At 58.3% G+C, this 25,865-nt stretch overlaps 3 protein-coding genes across 3 annotated transcripts; all 3 read left to right on the plus strand.

Annotated features, from left to right (window-relative positions):
- The first annotated feature begins 3,986 nt into the window (after nt 1-3,986).
- On the plus strand, nt 3,987-16,115 carry ICAM1 (intercellular adhesion molecule 1). The gene is made up of 7 exons (XM_026481366.4): nt 3,987-7,663; nt 9,173-9,430; nt 12,909-13,214; nt 13,573-13,860; nt 13,941-14,195; nt 14,388-14,636; nt 14,719-16,115. Exons 1-7 carry the CDS (start codon nt 7,597-7,599, stop codon nt 14,889-14,891), a joined length of 1,596 nt encoding a protein of 531 aa, XP_026337151.2. The 5' UTR covers nt 3,987-7,596; the 3' UTR covers nt 14,892-16,115.
- Nucleotides 16,116-16,182: 67 nt separating this feature from the next.
- ICAM4 (intercellular adhesion molecule 4 (Landsteiner-Wiener blood group)) lies at nt 16,183-17,448 on the plus strand. The gene is made up of 3 exons (XM_026480784.4): nt 16,183-16,714; nt 16,831-17,136; nt 17,253-17,448. The coding sequence occupies exons 1-3, from the start codon at nt 16,321-16,323 to the stop codon at nt 17,435-17,437; spliced, it is 885 nt and encodes a 294-aa protein (XP_026336569.1). The 5' UTR covers nt 16,183-16,320; the 3' UTR covers nt 17,438-17,448.
- A 1,306-nt stretch (nt 17,449-18,754) lies between these two features.
- ICAM5 (intercellular adhesion molecule 5) lies at nt 18,755-25,599 on the plus strand. The gene is made up of 10 exons (XM_057311517.1): nt 18,755-19,112; nt 20,053-20,322; nt 20,516-20,836; nt 21,061-21,348; nt 21,736-21,990; nt 22,124-22,372; nt 22,835-23,077; nt 23,166-23,444; nt 23,527-23,766; nt 24,176-25,599. The coding sequence occupies exons 1-10, from the start codon at nt 19,031-19,033 to the stop codon at nt 24,673-24,675; spliced, it is 2,727 nt and encodes a 908-aa protein (XP_057167500.1). The 5' UTR covers nt 18,755-19,030; the 3' UTR covers nt 24,676-25,599.
- The last annotated feature ends 266 nt before the right edge of the window (nt 25,600-25,865 follow it).

Below are 25,865 nucleotides of genomic sequence, written 5' to 3' on the forward strand. Positions count from 1 at the left end.
TCCCAGCAGAGGAGCCCGATGTGGGACTCGATCCTGGAACGCCAGGATCACGCCCTGAGCCGAAGGCAGCCACCTAACGACTGCGCTACCCAGGCGCCCCCAGCATCCAACTCTTGATGTAGGCTCGGGTCATGATCTCGGTCATGGGATCGAGTCCTGTGTCAGCTCTGTGTTCAGTGGGGAGTCAGCTGAAGATTCTCTCTCTCCCCTTCCCTCTGCCCCTCCCCCCACTCAGGAGCACACACTCTCGCTCTCTCAAATAAATCTTAAAGAAAAGGATGATCTGATAACTAGAATGTGCTTTCCAATATCGGGGGCGGGGGGGGGGCGGTGTGTGTATGAGTTTCCTAGGGCTGATTCAACCGAGTACAGCAGCCTGGGTGGCTGAAACAACACAAGTGTATCATCTCATGGTCCAAGAAGCTAGAACTCAGGATCAAGGTGTTGGCAGGGTTGGTTCCTTCTAAAGCTTCGAGGGAGACTCCGTCCCATCCCTCTCCCCTGGCTTCTGGTGGTTTGCTAGCAATCCTTGGCATTACTGGGCTCGTGGTCACCCCAAGGTATGCCCCCATCTTCGAATGGCAACGTCCCCGTGTACATGCCTGTGTCCAGATTTCCCTTTTCCATAAGGACACCGGTCATGGTGGGTTAGCCGCCCCCCCCCACCTGCCCCAATAACCTCATCTTACTCATTCACAGGGCTGGGGGGTTAGCACTTTTATTTTTTTCTTGCTGGGGGCGGGGGGACCAGTTGATCCCATGACAGGGTGTAAGGGGAGAGAAGGAACGAGATCAGCCACGAGAACCGTGGAAACTAGCATGTGTGTCTTCATCGTGTATCCTCTGTGCTGTGTTCGAAATTCTCTAGAATAAGCCCTTTTAAAAAGAGAGAGATGAGCAAAGACATTTCTTCGTTGGAGCTATTGCTACCCACAAGTCCTTCTCCCACCCGCTTGGACATGGACTGACCCAGACAGAGCCCAGAGAGGTAGGGCACTTCGCAGTCAGCCATTCAAGGCAGGAGACCCAGGACTTGGGCTGAATCTGGCTGAAGAAAGCGAAAGCAAATCCAGCCACTCGGAGGGTGAGAGGCAGGCGGCTCTGATGGTGGGGCCAAGGTGTCTGCTTACTGGTGGTCAGCGTGGAGGCCCCCTGGGTGGGGCTGAGGGAAGAGTCCCGACCCAGACCAAAGATCCCACCGCTCCAAGGGGTCTCTAGAAAAGAAAGCCTCAGAGCCCCCCAAAACACATATCCACCAAATCTCCCAGGGGTGCCACCTTAACGCACTGCCGGGCCATCCAAGCGGGTAAAGCCCTAGCCCAGGAGGAACTGCCCTGTCCCCTGTCCCCTCTTTCCCGCTCCTGGGCAGGAGGGACTCCAAGGCTAGTGAGAGGGGGTAAGGCAGACAGAAAGAAGGTCACCAGCAGAGAGACCAGGCCCTTCTTCACCGACGCCTCTAGCCTGGCGAGGCCTGACCCGGGGCTCCCCTCCAACATCAAGTCAAATGCAGAGACGAGAATATGATACTGACTTGGCCCTGAGTCCTGGGCAGACTTCTCAGCCAGGGGTGGGCAAGATTCCAGCAGAGAATAAAGGGGTGGAAGGAGAAGCAAAGTTCTGTTTTGACAGTCTCGTAAACAACATGAATTTTGCTTTACCCCCTAGGATGGCCAGGATGAACGGTGACGCCAGCATGAACCACATCTGTGGGAACACCGAGCAAGTCTGAGGGGGAGATTCTGAGAGCTGGATCCTAGTGAAACAGACAAATCCTGACGACTGCTACCTGCTCTCGCTCTGCGCTTGCCAAGCACCAGGTTAGTGACCTCTCACATCCAGCCTTTGAGGTCTGTGTTACCATCCCATTCTTTAGCTGAGACCGTGGAGACGCACCTGGGGGGGATGTGGTTTGCTCGAGATCACAGCTCACGGCGGGGGTTCTCAGCATCCTTGACACCTGCTGTCCCACGCACTCTCCCCCGCCCCCACCAGCTGCCTCCGCTGCGGGGCTGTGCTGGGCTTGTCTGCTGGGCAGCTCAGAAGGACGGGGGGAGGGGGGCGGGCAGCAGGGGCCACAACGACAACCACCCGCTAGGACGGCAATAATAGTAGTAATCATAAAACAGAAAATCGGCATTGATGAAGATGTGGAGAAACTGGAAGTCTTGCATGCTTCTACGTGGCTGGTGGGAAAGTAAAATGGCACAGCTGCTGCGGAAAACAGTCTAGGGGCGCCTGGGTCGCTCAGTCAGTTAAGCGTCTGTCTTTGGCTCAGGTCATGATCCCAGGGTCCTGGGATCGAGCCCCGCATCAGGCCCCCTGCTCAGCGGGGAGACTGCTTCTCCCTCTCCCTCTGTTACTCTCCCTGCTTGTGCTCTCTCTCTGTGTCAAATAAATACATAAAATCTGGAAAGAGAAGGAAAGAAAGAAAGAAAGAAAGAAAGAAAGAAAGAAAGAAAGAAAGAAAGAAAGGAAGAAAGAAAGAAAAAGAGAGAAAGAAAGAAAGAAAGAAAGAAAGAAAGAAAGAAAGAAAGAAAGAAAAAGAAAGAAAGAGAGAAAGAGGAAGGAAGGAATAGGAAAGAAAACAGTCTAGCAGTTCCTCCAAAAGTTCCATTTGGAATTACCATATGACCCACCGATTCACTTCTAAGCGTATTCCCAAAAGAACTAAAAAATGTTCATACCAACTTCTGTGCACGAATGTGCGGAGCAGCATGACTCACCGCGGCCAAAAGGAAGAAACAACCCAGATGTCCGTCGACTGACAGACGGACCCAAGAGATGTCCTCTCTGCATACCAGGGAATATTATCCAGCTATGAAGAGAAATTGAGTACGACCCAAATAACTGAAAACAGGGACTGGAAATAAAAGAAAAAAGAAAACGGACTGGAGCAGACACCTGTATGCCAGGGTTCGCGGCGGCATTATTCACAATCGCCAAAAGGTGGAAACAACTCACGTGACCACCAGTTGATGAATGGGTAAACGAACTGTGATACATTGTTACAGTGGAATCTTATTCGGCCATAAACAGGAAAAAGTGCTGAGAGATACTACACCATGGACGAACCTTTTTTTTTTAAGATTGTATTTATTTATCTGACAGAGAGAGCAAGCACAGCAGGGGAGGCGGCAGAGGGAGAGGGAAAAGCAGGCTGTCCATGGAGCAGGGAGCCCGATGCCGGGCTCGATCCCAGGAGCCCAGGATCATGACCTGAGCCGAAGGCAGACGCTTAACCGACTGAGCCACCCAGGCACCCCCAGAGTCACAACCTTGAAAAGGCATCTACACCCGCATGCTGCTGCGCCATTATTTACAATACCCAAGACAGGGAGACAACCTGACTGTCCGTCAGTGGATGAAAGTATATCTACATACACACAGCGGAGTGATATCTGGCCATAAAAAAAGAAGGCAAGCTTGGTGCACCCATGTGGCTCAGTGAGTTAAGTGTCCAACTCTTGATCTCAGCTCAGTTCTTGATCTCAGGGTTGTGAGTTCAAGCCCCGTGCTGGGCTCCACACCCAGTATAGAGCCTACTTTGAAAAAAAAAAAAAAAAAAGGAAATCTTGCCATTTGGTACAACTTTGATGGACCTTGAGGTCATTATGCTCAGTGAAATAAATCAGAGAATGACAAATACTGTATGCTCTCACTTACATGTGGAATCTTAAAAAAACATCAACACTTGAATTTATAGTTACGGAGAACACTGGCGGTTGCTAGAGGCAGGGGGTGGGGAAATGGGTGAAGGGGGTCAAAGGCACAAACCTCCAGTTATAAGATAACTAGGTCCTGGGACGCCTGGGTGGCTCAGTCGGTTAAGGATCTGCCTTTGGGTCAGGTCATGATCCCGGGGTCCTGGGATCAAGTCCTGCTTCGGGCTTCTTGCTCAGTGGGGAGCCTGCTTCTCCCTCTGCCTGCTCTGCCTGCCGCTCCCCCTGCTTGTGCTCTGTCTCTGACAAATAAATAAAATCTTTTTTTTTTTTTTAAAGATAAATAGGTCCTGGAGATGTAATGTACAGCCTGGTGACTAAAAACTTTTTAAATAAGTAAATATAAGTAAATGTGAATGAATGAATGAATGAATGAATGAATAAAGTAAGTAAGTACACACGTATGTACTGGGGAGCTGACTTTCCTGGAGTAGCCTCTGCCCAGCTAGGCACAGGACTGGCATAGAGTCTACCCACCTCCGAGTTCCTCAGTGAGTCTGAACCTCAGTGACCCCAACAGGTAACCCCACTAATGCACACCTTTACGGGTGCCCTTCCTGACTCCCCCCCACCCCAGGTGTTTCTTGAGATCACCTCCCAGATAAACTGCCTGAACCCCAAGTTTTGTTTCAGGGTCTACTTTTGGGGAGAACTTATGCTAAAATAGCTGGTAAGTACCAGAGCCTGGATTCAAACCCCAATCTGCTCCTCATCCTGTTACAACCTTGTGGGTGCAATGCTCTGAGAACCTTTTATAGAAATGGTGGAACGGAATTCTGGGATAGAGGAACAGCATGTTGCGAATGCTCAGAGACAAAAGAAGTTCACGGAAGCTGCCAGGAAGGGCAGGGCAGCCATGCCAGAGCTCAGACTGGAGGGAGAGCAGGCACGATGCCATAGAGTGGGATGTGGATACTTCTGCCCTGTGTCCACGGCCTCTGGTCTGCAGTGGGCCCATTTGTTGGCCTGCCCGAGACTGCCTGGCACCCTGAAGGAAGCTCTGCCCTTCCTGGAAGCTTCAGTGAAGGGCTGGGGAGCATCTGTTTTCCTTTTCCTCAAGGAAACACAAAGGGAGTGTAAGACCAGGAGGTGGGTGCACCTCTTGCCAACCTGTTCCCCATTGCTGCCCCATCTTCATCTCAGGAAATGGCTCTCCATCCTCCCAGGGGCTCAGACCAGGACCAACAAGACTTCCTTGACTCTGTTCTGTCCTCATGTCCCAGCAAGTGCAGTAGACCCTGCGACCGAAATGGATGCCAAATCTGACGTCTCCAAATGCCACCGCCCAGTGCAGGCCCCATCATGACTCACCTGGACTAGAGTAGTCACCTCTCTGGCTTCCTGGCTTCCACCCTGTCCTCCCTGCCCCCAGAATACAGCTTCTGCAGTCTCAGGAGGGTGCCTGCAAACACCGGAATCAGGGCTGTCCCTCCTCTGCTCAGAACCTTCCATGGCTCCCACTTCACCGGGAGGAAAAGCCAAAGTCCCCTGCAGGCCGACAAGCCTGCTCTGCGCTATCTCCTTCCTACCCTCCTTTCCTCCTCCTTTCCTTACTGCCATCTAGCCACACTGGCCCCTGGCTGTCCCTACCTCAGGGCCTTTGCACATTCAGTACTTTCTGGCTTGTACACTCCCTCCCTGATATTGTCACAGCTCCTGTGGTCTTTGCTCAAATGTCACCTTCTCAGTCTTTCTCAGAGTACTCTATTTAAAAGTTCATCAACCCTTACATTGCCTATTCCCTCTCCTGTTCTATTTCTCCTCAGCACTGATCACAAGCTAACGCCCCATATATTTTTTGTCTCGTCTGTCCACCCCCGTCCCACTAAAACCATCTCTGCACAGTGGCGAAATTTTTGTCTTTTCTGATCATTGCTGTGTCGCTAGCACACCTGGAAGGATTCTTGGTATACAGCAGGTGCTCAATGAACACTGCACAGTAGGTCGGGAGGCGTGAGAAAGATCGGCGCTTTTATGGCTGCAAGGAGGACTTGGGCCGCGCGGGGGTGCTCGCGGCCCGCGCACTTTCGACTAAGGTCAAGGGACCCACCGTGGAGAGCCCGAGAAAAATCCGCCGGGGGCACCTGAGTGGCTCGGTCGGTAGAGCGTCTGCCTTCCAGTCGGGTCGTGATCTTGGGGTCATAGGATCGAGCCCGGTCTCGGGCTCCCTGCTCGGCGCGGAGTCTGCTTCTCCCTCTCCCTCCCCCTGCTCGTGCTCGCGCTCTCGCGCGCGCTCTCAAATAAATAAATAAAATCTTTCTTGCTCTCAAATAAATAAAATCTTAAAAAAAAAAAAAAAAAGGAAAATCCGCCGGAAAATACCACCCCCCGCCGACTCCACCCCTCACGGGATTTTCCCAGGCCCTTCGAGGCGCAGCGTGTCCGCGTTCTCACTCTGCCCCTTTGCCCAGGCAGTTCTGGGCGGGAATTCAGCACCCACCACACCCCGCGTAGAAAGATCCCCGTGGAAATTCCTTAGGAATGATCGGGGCGGGGGAAGGGACGTGTTTCTGGCTGATGAGTGACTCTCTGGCCCATCAGGCCCATTCTCCGAAGGAAGGGCCCGAACGTCCCCGGGGGCCCCCTCCCTTCCCCTTCTGCTGCGCGACCTCCCTGGCCCTTCTGAGGTCTCCATGGCGACGCGGCGCGCGCCCCACAACAGGAAGCCTTGGGCGGTGCGGACTAGCGCTGGGAGACCCCAGGGTCCCTAGCCTTGTCGTGGTAGATGCCAAGTCTTGGGGTCACACGCGCAGGCGAGGCCTTGGCGTGGCGGGGGGGGGGGGGCGTGCAGGCGGTCCAGAGACTACGCTCGCCCCACCCGGCCCTGACGGAATTAGCGGGTGCAAACCTCCGCACGTAGTCAGCGCGGGCACCCAGCGCTCAAGTTTCAGCTGCCGCGCCTACCGCTTGGAATTTAACCATCTCTTCTCCCCGCCCCACTTGGGGGCCGGGGAGCTGTTTCCCTGAGGAAGGGAAGGGTCCGAGCGCCCCCTTTCCACTCAAGGTTTGCGGCCTCAGTTTCCCCGAGGAGCCTGGGAACCGCAGGGGGGGACTCGGCGCGTCAGGACCACGCGGCTTCCTTCCTTTTTCTGGAAGCCGTGAAGATGTCCCCAATGCGGAGGCCGAAAGGGGAAGCGAGGCCGCGGGGGTGGAAGCACCCATCGGAGGGGGGGGATGCAGGGTCCCGGACGTGATGACGCCGCTAGTCCTCACCCCCAGGTTTCGCGGACGCCAGAATGTGCCCGGGCTTGCTCCTGCGGCTTCTCGGGAAATCTGTCGGCTGGGCAGGTACATGTTCCTTGGGGAGGGGCGCCCTTGATAGAGAACGCCCCGAAGGGATTTCTGGGCCCCCATCCAAGCGAGGGACCCTGCACTCAGTTAAAGAGGCCGGCATGCGCTGGGGCGTCAGAATTGAGTCCGAATCCCCTCGCAGCTCGGAGTCTCGATTTACCCCTCCGTGGAACGGACTCATTAACAGTCCCTACCGTCCAGGATAGTTGGCAGTATTCAGTAAAACGTTTAGCGCAGCGTAAACGCAGAACCACGGTCAGCGGGGACCCGGGACCCGACCCCTAGCGCCAGGAGCGGCCCCTGGGGCCCGCGGGGCCGCTGCGGCCCCCGTTGCTTCAACTCGGAAATTCCAGCGCTCGAGAGGGGGGACAACACAACTTGAGCTCGATACCCTCTCCATCCGGAAATGCCGGAGCCCTCCTTCCGGAGGGGAAGGCACGAGGTTTCCGGGAAAGCAGCCCCGCCCCCTCTGTCCCCCCGTGCCCGGCCAGGCCACTATAAAAGCTCCCGCGCTCTCCAGTAGCGCAGTCCGCGCCGCACGCCTCTGCGCTTCTGCCGCGCGCTCTCCGCCCTCCTTTGGCCGGCTATGGCTCCCGGCACCGCCCGTCCCGCGCTGCCAGCACTCCTGGCCCTGATCGGAGCTCTGCTCCCAGGTGAGTCAGGGGTGGGGGCTGCCGTCGTGCCAACTCCCGGGGTCCAGGATGTACTGGGAGGACCGACTCCCGGCCAGCTGGGTATAAGCCCCAATCGTACTTACGTAGCTGTTTGTGGGAAGTTGGGGCTAGAGTCAAAGACAACAGCAGTGGGTTCGAATCCAGACCCTGCGTCAATCCGATGGGTGGCCTCAAGCTACAGGTTGAGCCTCCCAGAGCCTCAGTTTCTCAGCTGTAAAATGGAGAACGCAAGAGCCGCCACCTCGAAATGGTTGTGTCCTGGCCCAATGCCGCACCTGGCTCCAGGACTCGGTCAGACGGTATGGGGACGGGTCCGGCGCGAAGTTGAGTAGGCTGGGGACCCCCCCCCAACACAAACGTACATTCTGTTCCTCATCCCCTACCCCTGGGGAAGTCCAGGACTGCTTCTGCTCAGGGGAATTCCAGGGCTGACTTGCCCAGGGACCAGAGGCTGAGACTGAGACGCCCCAGCACCCCTCCACCAACTCCAGTCTGGAGGGAGGGGAGAAAGGGGGGCAGTGGGTCACACATGGCCATCAGTGTGGGGAAGCCCGATTGTGGGGAAGGGACACCTGTGCTTACCAGCTCAACAAAGGGTTCTAGTCCAGATGCCAGGCTGGATTCTGCTGCTTTTTAGGTGAGAAATGTCACCTCTCCCAGACTCACCACTTCACTCTGAGAAATGGGAACCATCCCATTACTCTTGGAGAATTCACAGAGCTGCCGTTTCCCACGCTTCCCCCTCAGGTGGAGTAGACCCAAAGCTGAGGACAGGAATCTTTGGAGGAGGGAGAGAAGGGGTGGGCCCAGACAAGACATTTTTTTCGTGTATTGCATTAGCAGGAGCCGGGATGACTATATTCACCCACCTTACAGATGGGGAAATTGAGGCCTGGAGAAGGGGAGACCACTTGCCAGAGGGAGTAGGGAGCCAGCTTAATTGGAACCTCTCCATTCCCGGAGGGCTAGCCCCCTCCACCTTACATCTTAGGAGGGAGAATAACACTGACTTCATGTCCTTTCTCTGCTAAAATCCTCCATGGTTTCCCTTTGCCCTCAGAAAGAAGAACAAGTCCTTGGCATGGTCTGTACCGCCCACACAATCTTCTGACCTCCTTTCTCCCAACTCTTCCTCCTCGCTCACTCTGCTCCGGCCACCATGCCGCAGGGCCTTTGCACTTGTTCCTTTTGCCTGGAATTAATTTTTCCGTTCTCTGAATGGCCAGCCCCTTCTCATCATTCGCACGCACATTACCCTGTCGCCAAGGCACTGTCTGTTCTATCACCCTGTTTTGTTTTTGTCAACTCGTATTAACATCTGTTATTAATTATCTTGTTTGCCTGTGAATTTTTCTGTCTCCCACACTGAAGGCAGAGTTTTGTCTCATTCAAGGCTATGCGCCCAGCACCTAGCACAGGCTGGGTACGCGGTAATTGTTGGTGAACCCAATTTGTAATGCCTGTCCCCTCCTCCATCTTTTGTTCTAGGACTTGGAGGTGCGCAAACATCAGCGCACCCCCCAGAAGCCATCATACCCCGAGGAGGCTCTATCCAGGTGAACTGCAGTACTTCCTGTGACCAGACCCCCATCTTGGGCCTGGAGACTCAGTTGAGTAAGAAGGAAGTGGCCCATGGGGACCACTGGAAGGTCTTTGAACTGAGTGATGTGCAAGAAGATAGCCATCCAATATGTTTTGCAAACTGTCACACACAGACGACGGCTGCAATGACCCTCACCGTGTATTGTGAGTGGCTGGGCCCGGGGGTTGGGACTAGGCAGGCTTGGTGGGGGAGAGGTGGGCGCGTGGGGGTCCCCGCAGGCCAGGACAGCCCTGGTTGCTCGGTGGTGGGGCCTGAGCTGACTCACTGAAGGACTGGTGGGCCCATCTTCAGAGAGCCTCATTGTCCTTTGAAACCCCTTCTTGCATTTTCTTGGGTGCCTTTAGCGCATTACAGAGGTTCAGTACAGTCGAATACTCTAGGCCTCTTTCAACATGTCACAGATCCTAGATGTGACTCTTGAAGAGACCCTTTCAAAGCAGCCGGGAGACGGCATTTTTCACGTATTGGCAACAATCAAAAGACTCGCTAGCAGCTGTGCTCGCCAGACTGGGGGGAAGCAGGCAGTCCTGGGCCATCGCGGACAGGGTGGAAGCTTCAAGAAGCACAACCCTGAGCAGGGAAAGGGGTGTCAGTTCTCCAAGTGACACAGGCCCGTGTGCTTGGACATAGAAGTCGCACTCCTGGGCGCCGGGCTTCCACGTGGCCCCATCCACGAGGGAGCTGGACAGGGCGTACGATGGGCTTATTCATCGCAGCTTTATTTGGAAGGGCAGACGTTTGCAAGCCACTCGGGCGTAGAGGGCGGGGGAGATAAACCCTCGTTTGACCATGTGGTGGAATAGTATGTAGCTGCACAAAAAAAAAAAAAAAAAAGAGGAAGCTCCTGTGTCCCCAACAGAGAATGAGCTCCAAGGTGTACTGTCAAGTTTCAGGGAAGGAGCTACGCCCAGGGTGAGTGGCCTCCATCCCCGGCGTTAAGGAGCAGCACGGCCGGGCGAGGGACGCCTGTTTTGGCACATGAAGGAGGCGTGAGAGGAAACGCAGGAAGTGATAGTATTAGCTGGCTGTGAGCACAGAAGCCGGGGGAGGCTGCTCTGGGGGAGGGCAAGGGGCGAGCTGTCCCAATGTGCCTTCTTTTCCTTGGGGCATTTTGCCCTGCGAGAATTACTATTACCATAGGCCATAAAGAAAGAAAACGCGGATGCGAACAAAACAAAACGAAAAGAACAAGGAAGGAAGAAACTAAAGAGAACTGGCCGACTGGTCTTGGGATCAGCCAGTCTCGGGTTCCGCTCCCAGCGTGGCCCTGACTAACTGGGCGATGGTGGGGGACATGGCTTGTTGAGTGAATTTCCCACGAGCCCTCCTCGCACTGGTATGGTGACGCCGTGAGGCATAAAGAACATTCCACCTCACGGGGCCCGGGCAAAGGAAGCCTTTGGGAAAATAGCAGCTTTGCTTCTGACCTGGAGCGTGTTTGAGCAGATGCTGGCCAGGTGAGGAGAGTCCCCGAACATTCCCGGTGGCCTGTGAAACCCCAGGCAAACCTCCCCGAAGGACTTCTGCATTTCGGCCTGCTAGCTGAGAGCCCAGTGCTCCAAGTTGGAGTCCTGGCTCTGTGACGTTTCTCCCTCTGTGCATTTGGGTACCAGACTTTGCCCTCATTTCTCCAGCTCTGTGAAATGGAACAGATGCCCGGCACACAGTAGAGGGGTCCCCTAGGAGGCACGCTATCTAGTTCTGTCCCGCCCCACCCCCAGGATCCCTGGGTGGCTGAGCTTTCTCTAGAAAGAATGAAGGTGTTAACTCCTGTAGGAGGTGACCCCTAACTGGGCCTTGAAGGTTGAGTAGGAGTTGATAGACAGACACTCAGGACAGAGGGAAGAGCCTAGACAAAAGTTTGAGTGGGAAAACATGCAGATGGGGGGAGGGGTGTTAGGAGGGGCTGAATACCAACAGATTGGTGTGATTAGAGCTGAGGTGGGCAGGGCCTCAAATGCCAGGTCGAGGAGCTGAGACCTTCTCTGCAGAGTGATAGGGAGCCATGGAGGGTGTGTGAGCAGGCCAGGGTTCTGGATAGCAGAAGGCTTACGGGAAGCCAGAGAGCAGTTGGCTGTGGACCTCGTCCAGACCACATGTGTGGGCAGTGGCTGGGTACAGGAAGGGAGGGCAGACAAATATTTGAAGAGTGAAGTAACCAAGACTGAAGGTTGGGGCTCAGGGAGAGGTCCAAGCAAGACAGACCTCCTCCCCCAGTCTGACCTTAAGGGCAAGGAGCTGGGCTCGGAGATGTGAATTCCATTTCGGCGGGGGGAGGGGGGGGTGGCTGAGGTTTGAGGTTTACACCAGCTCTGCAAATTCGTGTTTGCAGCAGGTGGTTAGAGGTAAGCACTGGACATCTGAGGGGTTTCTTGCCCTTTTATTTCCTAAAACAGCTTCATTGAGATATCGTGTACATACCATAAAAGACACCTCTTTGAAGTGTACAATTCAACACATTTTAACGTATAGAGTTGTACAACCATCACCACGATCTAATTTTAGAACATTTCAGTCACCCTAAAAAGAAACCTCATGCCCATAAACAGTCATTCTCTCTGCCTCTTAAGTGGACGAATAAAAGTCTTACCTCCAATTAACCCATTTTACAGCTCAGGAAACTGAGGCTCGATTTCTACAACTATTGCAGAGGCGAAGTCACTCATGTACAGCTCACAGCAGCGAAGCCCCAAAGCTAGGCGTCAGCCCTGACACTTCAACAGACATTTCAGCGGCTCTTGGGATGGGAATAGTAAACAGCAGTCCTTAAGACCCCTCCCTGGGAAGCCTGGGGTGGGGGTCTCAGTGCTGAGTCCTAGCTCACTGGGCCGCTGCTCTCAATTTTCACCAGCAGTCCAGGCTTGATATTCTGTTACCTCCTGCGGAGCGGAGACCCTAAGCCCACGTGTTGTGTGTTCGGGGGATATTCAGAGTTTCATTTTGAGTGTCTGTAGGTTGTTCTTGCATTTTTACCATTTCAGGGGCTCGCATGGCACATTTGAGAACTTCTTTCCCTTAAAGGGGGGCTTCTGAAAGCCCTCGAGTCAGTGTGGGTGGCTCAACCTTATTCTTTCTATGAATATAAAGAGCCTACTGTGTACCAGCGGTGCGTCAGGGGGCAAAGCAAAGACCCCTGCCCTCCCAGGCTGGCCTTCTGTGGGGGGGACTTAGAGGAGAAACAAGTTAGCTGAGTAGATGTATGTCACCTTCGGATGTCAGACGGTGAGAGGTGCTTTGGAGAAAACTAAGGCCAAGAAGAAGAGAAGGGGGAGCAGGGGGCTTTTAAAAACAATCTACTGGACCCAGCAGCTTAAATTTCCTGCATTTATTTGACGGGACTCCCGGTGATAGACTTTGAGGTTCTTTTCCACTTTCCACTCTCAGATGCTTCAGTGAATAAAGAATTGCTTTTGCCGCCTTCCCAACCACCTGGGGACTTCCCACCGGTTTATACTGAAGCTCTTAACATTCCTGCCTGGCTTAGGTGGTTTGGGGAGTGTTTGTCAAGAGTGGAGAGGGGTGGGGCTCCTGGGACAGGTGCAGCCGGCGCCCCAGCGCCCCCTGCGGGCGGGCAGCCTGTCCTGCTCACACACCACCACCCCCCGCCCCCTTAACACCCAGGGACCCCGGAGCGAGTGGAGCTGTTACCCTTACCCCGCTGGCAGCCCGTGGGCGAAAACTTCACTCTGCGCTGCCAAGTGGCAGGCGGGGCGCCCCGGACCAGCCTCACGGTGGTGCTGCTCCGCGGGGAGGAGGAGCTGAGCCGAAAGCCGGCCTTCGGGGAGCCCGCCGAGATCACGGCCACGGTGCTGGCGGGCAGAGACGACCACCTCGCCAATTTCTCCTGTCGCACGGAACTGGACCTGAGGCCCCGAGGGCTGGGATTGTTCCAGAACAGCTCGGCCCCCAGGCAGCTCCGAACCTTTGGTGAGGCACTGGGAAGCCGCCAGAGAGGATAGGCTCAGGGGGTGTTCCTACTTGGGGTGCGGGGCGGGGAGAGAGGCCTCTGGTCGTGGGGGTGCTAAGGTGGTGACCTAGATTACAAAGGCTTCTGGAAAGAGCATGTTCTTGGCCGTTGGCGTGGGGTGGTCTGGGATGGGGTGCCCTAGCTGCAGGATCTTCTGAGAAGACTGTAACCAGGCGTGGGTCCCGGGACAGGGGGTGACCCAGGCCACAGAGTCTCTGGAAACCAGAGGATGTCCCAGATGGGGGAACGAAAATGCCCCCAAAAAGGGGCTTCGGGTTGCCTGTCCCCTCTCTATTCTCACGCACCCTCTCTCCCCAGTCCTGCCAGAGACCCAGCCACGCCTTGCTACCCCCAAGATTGTGGAAGTGGGCACACAGTGGACTGTGAACTGCTCTCTGGATGGGCTGTTCCCAGCTGTGGAGGCCGAAGTCCACCTAACACTGGCAGAACAGGAACTGCACTGTACACCCCTGTACGGCAAGGACTCCGTCTTGGCCACGGCCAGTGTCAAGGCGAACGCAGAAGAGGAGGGCACCCAGCAGCTGGCGTGTGTGGTGACACTGGGAGGCCAAGACCGGAACTGGAAGGAGAATGTGATACTGTACCGTAAGTCAAGATGGGGCGGTGCTTCCAAGGGGTGGAGCCAATACTGGGGGCGGTGCTCACTGTGTGCCCACTCCTCGCAGGCTTCCCCGCACCCAACCTGACCCTAAGTGAGCCAGAGGTCTCAGAAGGGACTGTGGTGACTGTGGAGTGTGAGGCCCAGGCTGGAGTCGTGGTGTCGCTGAGCGGGCTCCCATCGGGGACTCCAGCACCCAGAGCACAATTCCAACTAAATGCCAGCGCTGCGGACCACAGACGCAGCTTCTCCTGCTCTGCTGCCCTGCTCGTGGCTGGACACCTGATGCACAAGAACCAGACCCGGGAGCTCCGCGTCCTGTGTGAGTGGGGCCACTGGACAATCACCCCTAATCCCTGGGACCCAACCCATAAGACCCCATGAGCTCCTGCCCTCTGAGCCTCCCCCCCCCAGTCCTCTCCCCAGATTCCTCCCCAGGGTCTTCCAGTCCTAGGTGGTGAGGGGTGTCCTCCTGGTCCCTCACCCCCTCCCTCATCTTGCTGTGTTTCTCCAGATGGTCCCCGACTAGACCAAACGGATTGTCCGGGAAACTGGACATGGGAGGAAGGCTCCCAGCAGACCCTGCGGTGCCAAGCTTGGGGGAACCCGGTTCCTGAGCTGAAATGTCGCCGGAAGGGGGATGATGCTTTGCTACCCATCGGGGACCTGAGGCCTGTCAAGCGGGAGGTTGCGGGCACTTACCTGTGTCAGGCCCGGAGCCCCCGTGGTGTGGTCACCCGCGAAGTGGTTGTGAATGTGACTTGTGAGTGTGCTGGTGTTTAGGGCTGGGCAGGGCAGGGCCAGTGAGCCTGGCTCAACCCTCATCACACCCTCTGTCCACACAGACTACCAGAGCAACATACTCATCATCATTCTGGTGGCAGTTGCTGGCATCTTAGGAACTGTGAGCACAGCGGCTTACCTCTATAACCGCCAGCGGAAGATCCAGAAATACAAACTACAGAAGGCCCAGGAGGCGGCTGCCATGAAGCTGAACACACCGGCCACGCCCCCCTGAACGGGGGGCCAGGACCCCACCTCCTCCTCAGCCCCCCACACAGTGGCAGCGGTGCCACATTGAACAACGGTGGTCGTCGCAAGCCATGCAGCTCCGCCCACCTTCCCAGGATGCCTGAGGACAGGATAGAGGCCTCAGGATACAGACAGCACTTGGGGTCCTGGCACCTCCACACTTAGGATCCCCAGGCCTCCTACCTACCTGACCTGGAGCCACAGGACTGAGCCACAAGGAGGGGGCAGGACTTGGGGCATGACTGTGAGGGATCTCAAAGCCTGACCTGTCTGGGGCGGGGTGTGGCACGACACTCAACATGGGACGCCCAACTGGGAAACAGTGAAACTCAGCCCTGCTGCGTGTGCTGAGGCCCTCCAGTCCTAAAAGAGAAGTAGCCTGCACAGACACAAACCCCATGGAAACACATACCCCCATACTTCCTCTGACAGATGCCAGCTCCAGCCCTGCTGGCCCCAGGCTGTCCCCAAATTTTGATGGTGACATATTTATTAATTTGTTCTTTTACCAGCTATTTATTGGGTGCCTTTTATGTGGGCTAGAATGGTAAAGAAGAGGAACATGAGTTCCTGTCCTCAGGGAGCTCTCAGTCTAACCTCATTCAGGGTTGCCAGGTACAGTCGTACTAGCTGTGCACTGCACAGGAGTACCTGGCAGAAGAGATCAAGTGGGGCTGGAATTTCCCATTCCATTGGCGAAGCTGCTTTCCTCCAGAAGGGGTCTGACAATGGTGATATGGTTTAGTTGGTGACATGCCCAGGGACAACCCACTGAGCCCCGACTCCTCCCCCATCACGGACACTGACCTGTTAGCCCCCTCTCTGCCCATATGCATCTCAGTGCTCACAATGACACCTTGGCAGCTAAACCACGGAGTTCCATGAAACTATGCCCATGCAAGAACAGAGCACTCTGGCAGCCCCAGGTTCCTAAAGAGATGAGGGGTGCAGGCAGTAGGGAGGAGAGGCCTGGGAAGATCCACTCCCAGCTCCGGAAGCCTCTCTCCTGCTAATAAAGCTTTTTCATATGCGCCTGAGTTGAGGGGAGGTGACCCATCCAGTTGGAACCCTTTCCAGCCCTGTCCTCCCACTTCCTCCCCCAGGAAAAGGCTGCTGGTTCAAGGCCCACCCCTGAGGCTCTAATCCAAATCTGGGGCTTGTTAGGACCTTTTGAGACTCAAGCGAAAATTAAAGATTCTTCTCCAGAAAACTCTCTGACCCTTGCTTTACAAAGGTCTGGAATCTCGTTCTTGAGCTGAGGGAGGGGCTGAGGGGCTTACGTACTGCAGGCTCCTAGGCCCTCTAGGGGCCTCCGTCTCTCTGGGTGGGGCTGCAGGGGCGGGGCTGCAGGCCTCCTTATCTCCAGAGCCAGCCCTGGCTCCCTGGCGCTCGCCCCTCAGTCTGGGCCCTTTGCCATGGGGTCTCTGCTCCCCCTCTCGCTGCTGCTTTTGCTGGCGGCCGCCTACCCGGGAGGCGGGAGAGCGCGTCGGCGCCGGGGAGCGCGGGCGCAAGGCCCGGGAGGCAGCTCCCCGGCGCCCTCGGAGACCTCAGAGCCGTTCTGGGTGCGCATAAGCCCCCAGTTCAAGGCGGTGCAGCCGGGGGGCTCAGTGTGGCTCAACTGCAGCACTAGCTGCCCCCTGCCGGAGAATTCCAGCCTCAGCACTCCGCTGCAGCGGGGCCAAACGCTCAGTGGGCCCGGCTGGGTATCCTACCAGCTGTTGGACGTGAGGGCCTGGAGCTCCGAGGTGCGCTGCTTCGTCACCTGCGCTGGAGAAACACGGGGGGCCAAGGCCAAGATCACCGCCTACAGTGAGGGACGCGGGTTCAGGCCTTGTTGGGGTGAGGGGAGGGGGACGGAGGGGGTATTTAACAGTCGCGCTAGGGGGCGCACGCGGCCCTGGCTCAGAGGCCCCCTCTTGCTTTAGAACGGCCGCAAAGCGTGATCCTGGAGCCTCCACTCGTAGTGGGCAATGAGTACACTCTACGCTGCCACGTGACGCACGTATTCCCCGTGGGCTTCCTGGTGGTGACGCTGAGGCGCGGCGGCCGGGTCATCTACTCTGAGAACCTGAAGCGCTACACCGGCTCTGATCTGGCCAACGTGACGCTGACGTACACGTTGCCCGCCAGGCCCCGCGACTTGTGGAAACCGGTGACCTGCCACGCACGCCTCAGTCTTGATGGCTTGGTGGTCCGCAGCAGCTCGGCACCCATAACGCCCACAGTCCTCGGTGAGGCATTGTAATCCTGGGCACTGGAGGGGAGGGGCAGCGAGTCAAGCGGGAGCTCCAGGCGGGTGGTCCTGTCTCCCAGTGCTCCGTTCCTAATTCTCAGCTCCCGTCCCCAGCTTGGCGCCCCGCGCCCAAAGCCTTGGCCTCCACCTCCATCGCAGCCTTTGTGGCGATCCTCCTCGTCGTGGGGGCTGCCTACTTGCGAAACCGGCCACTGGTGCAGAACCAGAGTAAAGAGAGGAGGGTCTCTGCCGGCCGAGCGGGAGGAAGAAGGAATGTGGGGCAATTTGGGGAACCCTGACTGATTCAATAAAGTCTTCCTCAGTCAGCCTCTGCCACACGGCCTAAAGGTCCCCCACTAGTGCGCCTCCTCTGAGGAAGTGGTCTTGTTTGGCCTGGCCTCAATCACTTTCTCCAAGCTCCTCGCATCTCTGAGGGCATCTGAGGTTTCCTCATTCTCATCCACCTGGGGACCCGGGGCCCCCAGTCCCTGTGCGTTCCCAGCCAAGTGTGGTAATACACCTCCCCTGAGGGCATCATCAGTGGGGTGCACATGGGCATAGCTTGGGCACTGGAGGGCTTTGGGCTGTGGAAGGGTTGGCTCACAGTATGGTCCCCCCCCCCCATTGGCTCCGCCGCGGCCACGCAGCAGCTCTGATTGGATGTTAAGTTTCGTTTCCCATCCTCCCCCCCGCGCCTCCACTTCAGACCCAGCACTTTCCAGGAGGACAGGGGTGGAGCGAGAACTGACCCCCACAGTTCACCGTTAGCACTGGAGGTGAGAGCGCAAATGGACGGGGTCACATGACACACTGAGGGACGTAGATACGAAGAAAAGGTACCCATGTTGTCACTGCGGGGGAGGAACAATCAGATGGCCCACGTGGGGTGTCACAGACTCGCGTTCTGGCGACGTCTTGATAATCACTGGGCCTGGTGGGCACATGCGGGGGGTGTCAAAGCGTAGGGCCCGGATGCAGGGTCGAAGTGTCATAGTTGGTCTCTCGGTCTCGCGTGGACACAGAAGCCGGGCGGCACTGGATATCTGGGAGGGCCCGTGCGGTCCAGGGCCCCGCCCACCGCGCCGAAAGCGGATTCAGGGGCGCTCCTCCGCGGCTTGCGCTCACACACGCCGCGTAGACACGTGCCCGCTGCACGCTGGGTAAATACAGACCCGGAGCAGAGCCGACCCTAATTTAGACGCCCGCGAACGCTGCGCGCACGCACACGTGTTCCCGACTCGCTGGCACTTTCGTCCCCACCCCCTCTGTCGCGTGCGGGGGCGGAGCCGGAGGGGGACTAGAGGCGTGGCTATAGCCCTCAGCTCCCCGGGTCAAAAGGAGAAAGATCAGTGAGGGAGGCATCCCCACACCCTTTCCTAGAATTGTGCCTTCCCCCATTCTGCTTTACAGATCTCTCTTAGCCCTCAAACCAATCCCGGGCCAAGGGGCGCGGGGGTGGGGTGGGGGAACTAACTATGGGGGCGGAGCTCTGAGTCCAGCTCATTACCACAGCATCCAAGCTAGGGGTAGGGTGGGGGGAGTGAAAAGGGCAACCCAGCATCCCCCGACCTCGGCTTCGCAGCCGAGGATGACGCGGGAGCGCGCGGCCGCCCCCAGAAGGCTCCGGGCGATGGGGAGGGCCTCCACGTAGACCCCGGGGGTCGCTTGCTCCTGCCAGCACGCCTTCGCCGAGGCCGGGAGCTTGGAGCACGCTCGCCCTCCCGCCCCCCAGCCGCCTCTGCCGCCGCCCCCTCCTTGGAAACCAAGTTACCAACGTTAAACCAATCCCGGAACGCAACTCTGCCTCCTCCACAACCCACCCGCCGCGCCGTCCTCTCGCCCAGCTCACCGCTCGCGCTCTCCTCGCCTCCTGCGCTTCCCCCGCGGCGGCGATGCCAGGGCCCTCGCCGGGGCTGTGCCGGGCGTTGCTCGGCCTCTGGGCTGCCCTGGGCCTGGGGCTCTTCCGCCTCTCAGGTAAGAGCCGGGTCCTGGCTCAGGGTGGACAGGGCGGGGGCGGAGCTCCGGGACCAGATAAGCGGCCACAAGCCCCTCCCGGCTCCGCCCTCGTCTCGCTCTACTCCCACGCTTCTGCCCCACCTTGCGCCCGGGCCTTTCCCTCTATCCCTCTTCCCATCAACACAGACTGGAGACCCAGCTTCCAGACTCCTCGCAGGCCCAGGTATCTGCCCTACCCTCTTCGAGATCCTGGGTGCTCTTCCGCACCCATCTCATGCCCTGGAGACCCCGTGTCTCCCTTGTCCCTTTCCGGGGTACCTCTCCACGCTCTGTTATGCTCCATGGTCCACGGACTGACATCCTCCTCAGTCGTGGTCCGGAAAGACCCGATCTCCCCAACTGCTGTGACTCAGAGGCGCTATTCCCGCTCCATCCGGAGCCCTGGCAACCGAGTCCCTCAGCTGTTACCGCGGTTCCTTCCATGAGCCCAGTCTCGAGTCTTCTTTCCGTGTTCTTCTCCCGGGTTTGGGGTCCTCACTTATCCTTGACTCAGCCTCATCTCTCCTTTGCCCTCGCCTCAACCTGTCTCCCCCTCTCTGGCAAGAACCCTGAGAACCAGTTCGTTTTCCTTCCTCCACACGAGGTCCCCTCTTCCCATCATTGCTGTGTGCGTCAAAGACCCCGTCTTTCGTGTCATCCCCCCTCCCCGCATGCTTTCCCATCACTCCATTGGCACCTTGGAGTCCAGGGCTCTCTGCTGCCATGTCCCAGAGACGCCCTCGAGGTTTGAACCCTGGGAGCGCGCCTCCAAACCTGAGGCCGGGGCAGGACGCGGGACTTCTGAGTTCTTCCTTGGCTGTGGCCGCGGCTAATTCCCCGGGAATCCCTGATTCGACATAGGGGCACTAAGATCCCAGGAAGGTGGCTCCCTAGGCTGAGCCCACGTTTCCCTGGTCAGCGGTCGCGCAGGAGCCCTTTTGGGCGGACCTGCAGCCCCGCGTGGCGCTCGTGGAGCGCGGGGGATCTTTGTGGCTGAATTGCAGCACCAACTGCCCACGACCTGAGCGCGGTGGCCTGGAGACCTCGCTGCGCCGGAATGGGACCCAGAGGGGTTTGCGCTGGCTGGCGCGGCAGCTGGTGGACATCCGCGAGCCGGAGACCCAGCCGGTCTGCTTCTTCCGCTGCGCGCGGCGCACGCTGCAGGCTCGTGGGCTCATTCGCACTTTCCGTGAGTTCTCAGCGGCCACGCTCTCACTCTACTATTTTCCCTTCCTTGCAAGCCCCGCCCCCTGGGTCACAGGGTCCTCCCCTTCATGCTCCACCCTCTGGATCCCCAAGCTCTCCGCCTCTGGGACCCTGGGTTCCACGCCACGTGCCTCTGAGCCCAGGCGTTTCCAAGAGCGGTGGTTCCCCCGTTGCAGAGCGACCGGATCGTGTAGAGCTGGTACCGCTGCCTGCCTGGCAGCCTGTGGGCGAGAACTTCACCCTGAGCTGTAGGGTCCCAGGCGCTGGGCCTCGTGGGAGCCTCACATTGACCCTGTTGCGGGGCGCTCAGGAGCTCATCCGTCGCAGCTTCGCCGGGGAGCCACCCCGAGCGCGGGGCGCGGTGCTTACGGCTACAGTACTGGCGCGAAGGGAGGACCATGGGGCCAATTTCTCTTGCCGCGCGGAGCTGGACCTGCGGCCGCATGGCCTGGGGCTGTTTTCAAACAGCTCCGCCCCCAGAGAGCTCCGAACTTTCGGTGAGTGGGTGGAGGGAGCAGAAGGGGACGAAAATGGGTCCGGCGAGTGTTTAAGAAGTTTGAAGGCAGAGAGCTCTGAATTCCAGTGTTTACTTCAACATACACCAGCTGTTGTTTTCCTGTCTGTGCCTTGAGGATAATACGATAAGATAGTGCAGGTAAAGAGCTTAGTACATACTGAGTGTTCGATGCATTATATTCAAGCTCTGTTCTTCGACACCCAGCCCTGTCTCCGGACCCCCCGCGCCTCGCTGTCCCCCGGCTCTTGGAAGTGGGCTCAGAAAGACCCGTGAGCTGCACCTTGGACGAGCTGTTTCCAGCCTCGGAGGCTGGGGTCTACCTGGCGCTGGGGGACCACAGGCTGAGTCCCGATATCACCCTGGAGGGGGACGCGCTCGTGGCCACTGCCACAGCCACAGCTAACGCAGAACAGGAGGGTCCCAGGCAGCTGGTCTGCAACGTGACCCTGGGGGACGAGAGCCGCGAGAGCCGAGAGAACGTGACCGTCTACAGTAAGAAGGAGTGAAGCGGGACCGCGGCGGCTCAGGGGTGGAGACAGAGGGACGGGAAGGCAGGGGAAAGAGTGGGCGGGGCCTTAGTATGGGAGTAGCCGTGGTCCCAGAGTCCCTAAGGGGTGGGAAAGTTGGAGGACTGAGACTGAATAGTTGTAGAGGCGGAGTCTGAGCCGCCACGGGAAGGGGAACGTCGCAAACCCAGCGAGGACCCGGTAAATTTGTGGCCAGACAACCTCAAGGGGGCGGAGCCTAAGCATCCGGAGAGGCGGAGCGCGGTACCTACAGTTTGGCTGAGGAGCCCAGAGAGTTCAGGCAGATAAGGGGCAGCCTCGACCCGCAGGAGGGGCGTGGTCAGTGGACTCCCGGCCAATGCCCCGTCCCCAGGCTTCCCCGCGCCAGTCCTGACCCTGAGCGAGCCCAGCACCCCCGAGGGGAAGGTGGTGACAGTAACTTGCGCAGCTGGGTCCGGAGCCCTGGTCACACTGGACGGAATTCCAGCCGTTGTCCCGGGGCAGCCCGCCCAGCTTCAGCTAAATGCCACTGAGGACGACGACAGGCGCAGCTTCTTCTGCGACGCCATCCTCGAAGTGGATGGGGAGACCCTAAGCAAGAACAAGAGCGCCGAACTCCGCGTCCTATGTGAGTTGGCCTTTAACCTCTCGCCTCCCTCGTGATTTCCAAGGCCTGTCCAGTCCCTGGCCGTGTTGTGGAAGTGGGGCTTTTCCTCAAGGACCGTGTCTAGCTTCTCAGTATCCCACGCCCCTGCCTGCAGACGCCCCTCGGCTGGACGATTCGGACTGCCCCAGGAGCTGGACGTGGCCAGAGGGCCCGGAGCAGATGCTGCGCTGCGAGGCCCGCGGAAACCCCGCGCCCTCCGTGCACTGTGAGCGGCCTGACAGCGGGGCGGTGCTGGCGCTAGGCCTGCTGGGTCCCGTCACTCGTGCTCTCGCCGGCACTTACCGCTGCACTGCGGTCAACGTCCAGGGCCAGGCAGTCAAGGAAGTGACGCTGACAGTGGAGTGTGAGTGGGGGTGCACAAGACGCATTTCTGTTTCTCAGGGTCTAGGGTTAACTAGCCTACAGGGTCTGAAGTGTGTCTTTGGGCAGGATTTTGGGAAAGGGAAGAGGCTGGTGAATGGGATTAGGGGAAGATCTTGGAGAAGGAGGGAGGGGGAGAGGTGGATGTGTCCCTAAGGGTCTGGGGTGTGGCGCGTGGACAGATTCTTGGGAAGGTGGGCTTTCCAAGCCGTCTAAGAATTTTTAGGCCAAAGACTTGGGGATGATTCTGTGGGCACTTTGTAGGAATCAGAAAAAAGGACTCAAAACAGCTCACCACTCCACCAGTGTAAAACCTCTTTGGTTTATTGTCTCTGGGCAGGGCACAGCCTGCCCAGCCCTTTGTGGCCGCCCTTGTATGGAAAGAGGGTCTAGGAACATGAGGCCAGTCCCCAAACCTCAAACCCAACAACACTCCCTTCTCCAGACGCCCCATCACTGGACAGCATGGGCTGCCCAGAACACATTACATGGCTGGAAGGAACAGAGGTCTCGCTGAGCTGTGTGGCACATGGGGTCCCACCGCCCAGCGTGAGCTGTGTGCGCTCTGGGGAGGCCGAGGTCGTCAAGGGCCTGCTGCATGTGGTCCGGGAGCACGCAGGAACCTACCGCTGTGAAGCCACCAATGCTCGAGGCTCTGTGACCAAAAATGTGGCTGTGACAGTGGAATGTGAGTGAGGACAACGCAGGGCAAGGTGGGGTATGTCAGGATAACCCTGGCCTGACTTCCAGTCCTTGTGTGACCTTCTGCTCCCCAGATGGCCCCAGTTTTGAGGAGCTGAGCTGCCCCAGCAACTGGACATGGGTGGAAGGATCTGGGCAGCTGTTTTCTTGTGAGGTGGATGGAAAGCCAGAGCCAAGCGTGGAGTGCATCGGCTCAGAGGGAACCAGTGAGGGGATGCTGCTGCCGCTGGCATCCCCAGACTCTAGTCCCAGAGTCCCCAGCATCGCTAGTGAACTGGCACCTGGTATCTACATCTGCAATGCCACCAACCGGCACGGCTCCATGGTCAAGACAGTCGCCGTGAGCACGGAGTGTGAGCGGGGCCGAGGCTGGCGGGAAGTAGGGGTGCCCCAGGGTTCGGGCCCCTCTCTGACGTCCCCATGGCTGCTTTGCAGCGCCGCCGCAAATGGATGAGTCCACCTGTCCAAGTCACCAGACGTGGCTGGAAGGGGCCGAGGCTGCAGGGCTGGCCTGTGCCGCCCGGGGTCGCCCGTCCCCACAAGTGCGCTGCTCCCGGGAGGGCGTGCCCAGGCCTCAGCGGCTGCGCGTGTCCCGAGAGGATGCGGGTACCTACCGTTGCTTGGCCACCAACATGCATGGCACGGACGCACGGACGGTTACCGTGGGCGTGGAATGTGAGTGGGAGCAGCACCGGTTAGAGGGCACTCGGTTCCCAAAACAGTAACGTGCAGCAGTGGGATTGCCCAGGGCAACTCAAGGGTACCTCCTCCAGTCCCCCTTCCCGGGGACCGGGATTACCGGTCTAAACCTGAGGGTAATGAAAACTCTAGGGAGCAGGAGCCCGGGCCCCCTCAAATTCTAGGTCGAAAGGGTACTGGTGCAGGTCCCCACCTCTCCTTCAGTGAAGCAGGGCACAGGATTTCAGTGCTGACTACAGCCCGATAGTCGGGGGAGGTGGCTCTGATGGGAGGCCGGATCCCTGCCCGCGCATCTGAGGGGCGTGCTCATTGTGGTGGGCGGAATGGCACTTGGTCAGTGCCTGGCCCGGCTCTGAGGGGCTCCTGCAACTCCTGTCCTCTGCAGACCGGCCGGTGGTGGCCGAGTTGGCAGCCTCGCCCCCCGGAGGCGTGCGGCCAGGCGGGAACTTCACGTTGACCTGCCGCGCGGAGGCCTGGCCCCCAGCCCAGATCAGCTGGCGCGCGCCCCCGGGGGCGCTCAACATCGGCCTGTCGAGCAACAACAGCACGCTGAGCGTGGCGGGCGCCATGGGCAGCCACGGCGGCGAGTACGAGTGCGCAGCCACCAACGCGCATGGGCGCCACGCGCGGCGCATCACAGTGCGCGTGGCTGGTAAGTGGCAGCTGGGGGCGGGGCGAAGGATCTGCAGGGGGCGTGGTCGGCGCCTCGGGGCCCCTGACCCGGTCCTTGCTTCCCTCTCCTTCCCCGCAGATGAGACTGAAGTGGGCCTGGGCAGAAGTCAGGGGCACCCTGACGAGTGGGGCATTGATGGTGGGTTGGGGGTGAAAGGTGGAGGAAGAGGGAACGGACTGCAGCTCAAGGGGAGGGACCCTCCGGGGCTGTGACGGCTGTGAGAGGGGCTTAGTAACGCGGTAGGTTGTGTATGGTAGAAAAGATCCAATTTACCCCGCACTGTGAGGGTGTGGAGAAGAGCTGTTGGAGAGGGACCTGGAGGTGAGGAGGGTCCCACTGAGATCCCCTCCCCCACACTTCGTGTATCTGTGGCGTTTTCCGGGGTGAAGGAATGACCCAGTCCCCCCCTACCCTCATCCTTTTGCCGGTGAAGAGAGTTGGTTGACTTGTGGGTATCCCTGGGGCTAGGGGCTTCTCTCCTCATGTGCTGAGGTGACGAGTAAAATGGGTCTGGGGTCGCACCAGCGCTCGGGGTAGCCTTTGGGGGCTTTCTCCTTTCCCCCACGCCACGCTGTGAGTCCCCTGGGGTTCCTTGCCAGGCCCGCGAGGACTGACCTATGGGGAGGGAGCAGAGGTGGGCGGTCTTGGGAGCCTTGAGCTGGGCCACTCTCTTTGAGGGTCTCCACCCCGCAGGTCCGTGGCTGTGGGTCGCCGTGGGCGGCGCGGCGGGGGGCGCGGCCCTATTGGCCGCGGGGGCCGGCCTGGCCTTCTACGTTCAGTCCACCGCTTGCAAGAAGGGCGAGTATAATGTGCAGGAGGCCGAAAGCTCGGGTGAGGCCGTGTGTCTCAACGGCGCGGGCGGTGGCACTGGCGGGGGCACGGCAGCTGAAGGTGGAACCGAGGCTGCGGGCACCGCGGAGGCGCAGGCAGGGGGCGAGGTCTTCGCCATCCAGCTGACGTCGGCGTGAGCGGTTCCTCTCTCCCCGCGGGCCGGGGGACGCCCCCCAGAGGGACACGGGGGCTTACTTATTGTTCTATTTATTTATGTATTTATTTATTTATTCATTCATTATCTATTCAATTTCAGGGGCGTCACCCCCATTTTCTACCCCCCCCAATAAAGTTTTTATAAAGGACTCTGGGTCCGTCCACTTCAGTCTCTGCCATGTGGGAGCAACCCAAGGTTCCAGTCCCAGCGCCGCGGGTTATTCACACATAAACTATTTTTGCTTGCTTGTTTTTGAGGGCCTACTATGTGTCAGACACACAGCCCAAGCCGCCTTCATGCGGTGTGAGCTGGAGCGTGTTCTCTCCATGTCCAGTTTCCTGCTCTCAGCCAACCTTGGCCTGGGGTGGGGACGACACTCCTTCCTCCAGCTCCCTGCCCCTTATCTCTTCCGTC

Source organism: Ursus arctos, unplaced genomic scaffold, assembly GCF_023065955.2.
Source record: "Ursus arctos isolate Adak ecotype North America unplaced genomic scaffold, UrsArc2.0 scaffold_14, whole genome shotgun sequence".
NCBI classification, from domain to species: Eukaryota; Metazoa; Chordata; class Mammalia; order Carnivora; family Ursidae; genus Ursus; species Ursus arctos.

What these genes read in the sequence shown, in the direction of transcription:
- ICAM5 (XM_057311517.1), top strand. Translation starts at nt 19,031, where the DNA reads ATGCCAGGGCCCTCGCCGGGGCTGTGCCGGGCGTTGCTCGGCCTCTGG. An exon ending in TGGGCTCATTCGCACTTTCC is followed by an intron (nt 20,323 to 20,515) that starts GTGAGTTCTCAG and finishes CCCCCGTTGCAG; the next exon opens with AGCGACCGGATCGTGTAGAG. An exon ending in AGTCGCCGTGAGCACGGAGT is followed by an intron (nt 23,445 to 23,526) that starts GTGAGCGGGGCC and finishes GCTGCTTTGCAG; the next exon opens with CGCCGCCGCAAATGGATGAG.
- ICAM1 (XM_026481366.4), top strand. Translation starts at nt 7,597, where the DNA reads ATGGCTCCCGGCACCGCCCGTCCCGCGCTGCCAGCACTCCTGGCCCTG. An exon ending in GATCGGAGCTCTGCTCCCAG is followed by an intron (nt 7,664 to 9,172) that starts GTGAGTCAGGGG and finishes CTTTTGTTCTAG; the next exon opens with GACTTGGAGGTGCGCAAACA. An exon ending in CAGGCAGCTCCGAACCTTTG is followed by an intron (nt 13,215 to 13,572) that starts GTGAGGCACTGG and finishes CTCTCTCCCCAG; the next exon opens with TCCTGCCAGAGACCCAGCCA.
- ICAM4 (XM_026480784.4), top strand. Translation starts at nt 16,321, where the DNA reads ATGGGGTCTCTGCTCCCCCTCTCGCTGCTGCTTTTGCTGGCGGCCGCC. An exon ending in GGCCAAGATCACCGCCTACA is followed by an intron (nt 16,715 to 16,830) that starts GTGAGGGACGCG and finishes CTCTTGCTTTAG; the next exon opens with AACGGCCGCAAAGCGTGATC. An exon ending in CATAACGCCCACAGTCCTCG is followed by an intron (nt 17,137 to 17,252) that starts GTGAGGCATTGT and finishes TCCCGTCCCCAG; the next exon opens with CTTGGCGCCCCGCGCCCAAA.